Source organism: Lepidochelys kempii, chromosome 6 (genome assembly GCF_965140265.1).
Source record: "Lepidochelys kempii isolate rLepKem1 chromosome 6, rLepKem1.hap2, whole genome shotgun sequence".
NCBI classification, from domain to species: domain Eukaryota; kingdom Metazoa; phylum Chordata; order Testudines; family Cheloniidae; genus Lepidochelys; species Lepidochelys kempii.
Genome location: NC_133261.1, coordinates 2,800,021 through 2,807,580, shown reverse-complemented (window position 1 = coordinate 2,807,580; position 7,560 = coordinate 2,800,021). Strand labels below are relative to the sequence as shown.

The window sequence follows — 7,560 nt, the reverse complement described above, 5'->3', positions numbered from 1 at the left end:
ATAGAGGGTAGTTGTCAGTGGAATTCTCTGCTGTAGACTATTACACACTTCAGCCTTTGCTTCACAAGAAAAAATTTCATTATGAAGAATTAAAAAAACAACAACTAACATTCATACTAAAACATATTTGAATGTAGTCCATGAACAACAGTCCAATAAGGATTAATCATATGGGAAGTGTGAAGAGTCTGTATTATTCTGCTACCGTGAAAATTAGGGGCAAAAAGGGGGGGGGAAGGTTTCTACTTCTGTGTGATAAATTACTTAAAGGGCTCATATTTTATTTAATTTTAATTCTTCAATTAATGTCCAGATTTACTTATAAATTCTCTGAAAATTCCTTCAGTGCCCAAAGAGTAGGTGGTGTAATTCTGCGGGGGATACGCTGTATTTATCACACATAACAAACAGGTTGTATCCGTGCTTTAGGTGCAACAGTCAACTCAACCTTATCTATGTGGTGAGGTGTCCCCCTCATCTGCTCCTCCCTACTCAAGGCCCTAAGTGCAGAGGCCCTTTGCACTACCGCATACACAGCAACTTCCCTTTGCATGTTAAGTCTTTCTTCTTGTTCCTTCCCAACAAACCTTTCTGGGTTCTTGTTTTGTACAGTGCTAGGCCCTGCTGATACTGCAGTAATGGCCACTGGGGCCAAGTGCTCAGAGATTCTCTTCAAGGAGCAGGAAAGATTAATTGAGATTCTTCAACAAGAGCCAGATGCTCTCCTGAGAGAGTTATGGTCCCAGGACATTATCTCTGAGAAGAAACACAATGCCTGGAGGAGAATTAACAAGCCAGAGGAGAGAGTCAGACGCGTGATAGAAAAAGTACTTCAGCAGGGAGAGGAAACATGTCTGCATTTCCTGGAGACTTTAAACTATCTACAACATGGACATCAGTGCTTGAATCTGCTTTCTGAATATTCCCTGCCTGGTGAGTGCTAGCACATTTCACACTTGTTTCAATGTATTTTAAAGAGCATCCTCCCAGGGGAGTCTTTATCTCCACGAATTGAAGGGCCCAGCAGCAAAGCTGTGTGATTAATGGATTTTTTGGTTTGCTGGCAATGCAGAAAAATGAGAGGGAAATCATTTCAAGTACAACTGAAAATTAAGTTTTGCATAGCATTTGGCAAATCTAAGTAAGAAAAAATTGTTTCATGTCAAAGTGTTTTGTTCCCCCTGAAATGACGTTTCATTTAGATTTGGAGCAATTTCTACCATTTTGAATTGTATTTAATAAAAACAAAAACAAAATTTCTAAAAGAAAAGTCATCTTGAATTGAAGCATCAAAATGTTTGATTTTAAAAATGTTGAAACAAAAGATTTGGATTTCCTCCCTCCGCCCCAAATGAACAGTTTGGTGACCCCAACAGTCATCAGAACTGGACACAATATTCCAGTATCAATTTCACCAATGCTTTATACAGTGATAAAATCACCTCCCTATGCATACTCTCCACTCCACGGTTCATTAATATCAGGATTGCATTAGCCCTTTTACTGCATTGCCCTGCGAGCTCATCTTCAGCTGTGGGTAGAGTCACTGTTTTCCAAGCTACAGTCCTATTCTACTGAAGTTTGGAAGTCATGTCTTCTGGGTAAAATGTAGTGCTACTATGGGCCAAGAAGCTTAACTGTTGACTTCTTATTCAGTCCTCACTTCCTGCCCCAATAGGATGCACTGAGAAAAAAGGTGGGGGCATGGAAACAATCTAATGGAGTAGTAAACAGAGGTGGGAAGAAGGAAGAATTTGTTCACTCTCTGAAAGACTAAGTATGAGCAGAGCTGGATGAATAATTGAGGTTTTGGTTTTGTGGCAGTTCCAAAAATAAAATTTGGTTTGCATTAAACCAAATCCAATTTTTTTTTAACTTTTTGATGACTTAAAAAGTTAACTTGGAGCCTTTTCCAGAGTGGGAATTCAAACCTTGCTTTCCCACATCCACTGGGCTACATGTTATGGGGTGGGAGGGAAGAGCAACAGCACCTCCTCTTTCTCCTCTGGGCATCTTATGAATGGCTGAAACTAGTCGTGGCAAATTTGCAATAGCTTCAGGCCAACCGAAACCACATTTTTCACTGAATACACAACCTGTCTGAAAGAATTTGCCCAGCTTTACTTAAGTGTGACATTTCAGTTAGGATGACCGTGTGTGTGACAAGTGGATCCAATCTGTGACAGTTGCTCCAAATGAATGGTGCTTGGGAATAGCAGCTACACGATTCTTTTAAGTAGCTGTCACTTAAAAGGAACATGCGGGCCTCCATGATTTTTGTTCAGTAATTACAATTCCCTTCACATTACAACCCTAATACCAAAGTAACAATTATATCTGAGAACTTTTTCAGTTTAACAAACTGTGTTCATGTTGTATCACCTTTCTGCAGAGAGACCAAAAGCCCTTCAGTACATCGAATCAAAGCTAAAAATGAAGAAATACAGAAGCAGGAAACTAAAGCTGAGAGATGTCCTGGAAATCACCCCAGAGTGTCTAAAGGACTGCCCTCCTCAGACAACAGACGATTTACCTTGGCATTTCCTGAGGAAGCTCCTGGCTCTGAATGGGACAGCCAGAAGCACAAGCCTTGAGCACAGGGCACCCATTGATCAAACACTAACTGTGGACAAAGAGGAGCTGGATATTAATGAAGATTGTTTTTTTCTTAGTGGCACTGTCACCAATGATTCTCTGCACCCCCTCGATGTTATTTGTGCTGTTCTGCTTTGCTCAAACAGTTTCCTACAGCAGGAAATCCTGTGCAAAATGTCCACGTGCCAGTTTGCCCTCCCTCTGCTGTTACCTGCCCTCAACACCCCCAAGTGCACCCTACTGCTGTGGGCCATGAGAGATATTGTGAGGAAGTGGAGGCCGCACTCCCTGACAGAGAGCAGAGGGTTCAGGGAGGAGAGCCTGGTGCTCACCAAAATGCCAACCATTTCCTTTGTGCGGATGGGGAGCTGCAGCTTCTCCAAGTCCAAACTCCTCAATGACATTCTGAGCCCCTACCAGCAGAGGCACAATTTCTTTGTCCATCAGGACATGGAGTTCGGAAATATCCCTCGGGAAATCGCAGCTGGGCTGGTCGAGATTTCCTGGTATTTCCCCGGTGGAAGGGAGAGTTCAGATCTTTTCCCAGAGCCGGTCGCGGTTACAAACCTGCGCGGAGACATTGAGTCGCATTGGCTGCAGTTCACCTTTTTAACAGGGATCTCCTCAGCAGTGTTCATAGTTACTGAGAGCATCAATGAGACACAATACGCGCGGTTATCATCTCTGCAGGGATCAGCCACTAAATACTATTTCATCCTTAACAGTCAGTCTGGGAAAGCCAAGGACACACTGGGTTTCCTGAAAAAGTTAGCCCCAGTGCTGAAACTGAACAACTCACAGGTGCTGCAGAAAGGAAGGGCCACAAATAAGGCAGCATTTATAAAACATCTGCAGTCTGCAGTAGCAGCTATAATGAATTCTTCTCCCAAGACAGTGAGTATAGAAGCCATGGCTGAGACAGCACATCAGTTAGGCATCCAGGTAGATGAGGATAGTAAGGAATGTCAGAGCACCTGCAAATATGCAAAGAAAATCACTGTACAAATAAAAGATGTGGTAGAGTACAAGAGGGAAAATCTGAGACTGCAGGGGGAACCATGGAAAAAGTTGGCTGAAGTGGAAAGAGAGCTGTGCCAAATGAGAAGGCAAGGAGACATCCCTCTTGAGAAATACAAATTTCAACTGAAAGAGAAATTATTAGAGTTACGTACTCAGCAGAATAAAAATCACCCTACAGATGGTGTGAGTACATTTATCAAGACAATAGGACAACCGCCGCCCATAAAGAAACATTATTTCCTGAAATGGATGAAGTTTTACCTGGATCACATTGCTCGGGAGAATCTTTCTAAATTACAGGATCAATATAAAGAGACATGCAAAAACTCAAAACATGACCCCCAAAAGTTGGCAGAACTAGACAAATTAATCTCTGCCAGTTCCTTAGGGGTGGAGCATTTCATGCGTGAGTTGGGGCAATTATATGAGGCTGAACACGCAATGGTGAAAGAAGGTAAACTAGCAGAAAGCAAAAGACGGTTCATCCATCTCCCAAGCATCGTAGCTGACCTGATGTTGGAAAGGTTTCCCATGGAGCTGATTGATGGAGATGTATCCAACATCCCATTGCAGTGGGTGACAGATGTTCTGACTGAGCTCCATGCCAAGCTGGGGGGAAGGTCCAGAATGCTGGTTATAACGGTGCTGGGAGTGCAGAGCACTGGGAAATCCACCCTCCTCAACACCATGTTCGGCCTGCAGTTTGCAGTGAGCAGTGGCCGATGTACAAAAGGAGCCTTCATGTCACTCATTAAAGTGGCAAAGAACTTTCAGCAGGAACTGGGCTGTGATTTCATCCTAGTGATAGACACAGAAGGCCTGAAAGCCCCTGAACTGGCCAAATTAGAGGACAGTTATCAACATGACAATGAGCTGGCCACACTGGTGGTTGGATTGAGTGACATAACCATCGTTAACATGGCCATGGAGAATGCCAGTGAAATGCAGGATATTCTGCAAATTGTGGTCCATGCTTTTCTCAGAATGGAGGAAATCGGGCAAAAACCGAACTGCCAGTTTGTGCATCAGAATGTCAGTGATGTGTCTGCGCATGAACAAAACATGAGGGACAGGAAACACCTCCTGGAGCAGCTGGATGAAATGACCAAAGCTGCAGTAAACATGGAAAAGAAATTCAAGGAGATTAAATTTTCTGATATTATGGATTATGATCTGGAACACCACAATTGGTACATCCCTGGCCTGTGGCTTGGAGTCCCTCCCACGGCTCCAGTGAATGTAGGATACAGTGAAGAGGTTTATGAATTAAAGAAAAATGTGTTTGCATTTCTGAAAGGCTGTTCACAAAAGAGATCCACCAAGGACATTCCTCAATTCATCAAATGGGTGAGGAGACTGTGGAATGCTGTAAAACACGAGAACTTCATCTTCAGCTTTAAAAACAGCCTCATCGCTGAAGCCTATAACCAGCTGTCTGTGAAGTATGCAGAGTGGGAGTGGGGTTTCCGGAAGGAGATGCATCTCTGGGTATCTGAAAAAGAAACTTTCATTCAAAATCTGCCATCAGATAAAGACATCCTAACCAAACTAAGGAATGAGGCACAGGAGAAACTGAGGCAAGAAGCAGAGAAGATTTTGGATAATTTAAAACAATATTTTGAAAGTGGAGCAGCAAATCTGCACCTGATAGAAAAGTACAAAGAAGATTTTTGTAGAAGTGTAAATAGTCTCAGGAATGAACTGGAGTATTATTCATTGAGCAAGTGGCAAGAAACAATTCAAATTAAAAAAGGAAGGCACAAAACAGATGCTATTATGTCAGAGTACAAGAGAAAAATTGAAGAGCAAGTTGATAGGCTTCTGAACCAGTGCAGGAAAAGCAAATGCAAACTAAATAATAATGAACTGAAGAAAGAATTTGAGAACATGTGGAGAGAAACATTGTCTGAATTATCACTCATTCCTTTGCAGAAACGCAAAATATGTGAAGATATGGAGTTTCATCTGAGAAGAGACCTAGCGAATAGGGGGAGTGCAGCAAGGCAGAGATTAGAGGAAGCCAAAAGCTTGCTTACTTATAAAACACAATGTTTCAGAATGCAAAAGGAATACTTATTCGCCAATGTGTTCAAAGGTGTGAAAGAATTCATTACACAAGAACACTTGCATAAAACAAATACTCTAGCTAAATCCTTAATAGAGAAGTGCAATAGTTACACTGAAGAAAAGGTAAAAGGCAAAGCAGATTATGATGAAACTTATTGCAGAGAGTTGTTGCGGATGATTAATGAGCAGCTTCAGCAGGCGAATGTTCAAAACCCTGACACCAGTGCATGCTTTGAAGTTGACCTAAAGCTTCACATTTTGGGGGATGCAGCTCGTGCATTTCAGAAGATGCATGAAGAATTCATTAAAGAAAATGATCCTCTGCAATGTCTGAGGAAACTGAACCCTCAGTATCTCTCCACATTCACAGCTCTTTACTTAGAGAAGGATGTGTGTCAAGACAGTGCCTGGAATTTCTGTGATCAGTGTCTCAGACCTGCTCTGGTGGACTACATGAACAAGAGACTTGGGACAGAAATCGTGGATGACTTTCTCAGCAGTGAACAGTCTATTGAGTACAGCACACGGAACTTCTTCCAATTCTTTGTTCTGGAGAAGCTGTTGGAAGAAAATGACTTTAACAGTTATTTGCAATACACAAGGAATTATGCTGATTTAATCAAGAGCCGGATAGAGAAACACTTGTTAACACACTACAGAGAGAAGGCAACTTTGGGAGGTTTGGAGAAAAGGATTTTATCCCCAGTAATTAATAAACTCAACAATGTTCTGAAAAACTCCATAGGTGAGAAGACTAAGACCGTCTCTGTCTTTCTACAAAACTTTTGTGAAAAGCTGCAGCAGGATCTAGTCATTCCCAGGGACAGTTTTGAAGTGATACAATTTAAAAACACAGCAACTGGAGACCAATTTTCAGCTTTTATATTACATTTTATTCCTGACCTGGAAAAACAAGTTTTATCCACTTTTGAAAATCTGGACATTGAGTCAAATCTCTCCAAACTTGCAGTGAAACCCCAGGATGAGATCTTCAAGCGAGTGTTTGGCTGTGGGAAGCAGTGTCCACTCTGTAAAGTCCCCTGTGATGCAGGAGCCCCTGCACACAAGGAGCATTTTGCCTCAATGCATCGACCTATAGGATTAGGGGAATGCCAGGCTAACAAAAAAGAGATACTTACCTATGACATATGCTCTTCTGCAATGGTTTCCAATGGCACATTCACATGTTCAGAGACAAAATGGGAACCTCATCCTTATAAAGATTATCGCAAATTTTTTCCAGACTGGTGCATCCAGCCAGATCCCAGCATCACGGCTTCCGATTACTGGAAGTTTGTTTTCAAGGAATTCAATCACCAGTTTGCTAAGGAGTTTGATGCTCTCCCTGCCGATCTCCCTGAGGACTGGGGTAATATCACCAAAGAGCAGGCACTGGAGAGCCTAAAGGAAACTTTTGCAAGAAGCTAGAAACAGGCTGAGAAACTCTGTTAGTGGAAAGTTACAGGAATTAATTTTCTTTACATGTGGCATGTGAAGAAAATCCCATATCTTCTAAATATGTAATTTTGTTTGTCTTAGAATATCAGGCACAGTTTGCAGCTTTCAAACAGATAAATTAACGCTGCTTTTTCACATTTTACATCACATAACTATTTATGGCACAATTAAAGATGAGGGAAAGACTCAAACATGGAATTTCTGTATCTTTTTCTTAAGGAACAAATGACCCAAACCCCAAGTCTGTCCTCACCACTGCATTTTGCTGGTGCAGTGGGACCATCAAGTGACCTGCAAACTTCTCTCAGATGCGTGTTCCCTCCAAAGAGATCCCAAACACCAAGCATCCACTTCCGCTACTTAAAGTATCAATAGCCTGTACTGTGGCTAATCTGACACCAAACAGCCTGGCCCTGATGC

General features: G+C 42.1%; 1 protein-coding gene across 1 annotated transcript; it reads left to right on the top strand.

The window, feature by feature from the left end:
• Positions 1-638: 638 nt before the first annotated feature.
• On the top strand, positions 639-7,110 carry LOC140912407 (up-regulator of cell proliferation-like). The gene is made up of 2 exons (XM_073346740.1): positions 639-933; positions 2,393-7,110. Exons 1-2 carry the CDS (start codon positions 639-641, stop codon positions 7,108-7,110), a joined length of 5,013 nt encoding a protein of 1,670 aa, XP_073202841.1.
• Positions 7,111-7,560: the final 450 nt, after the last annotated feature.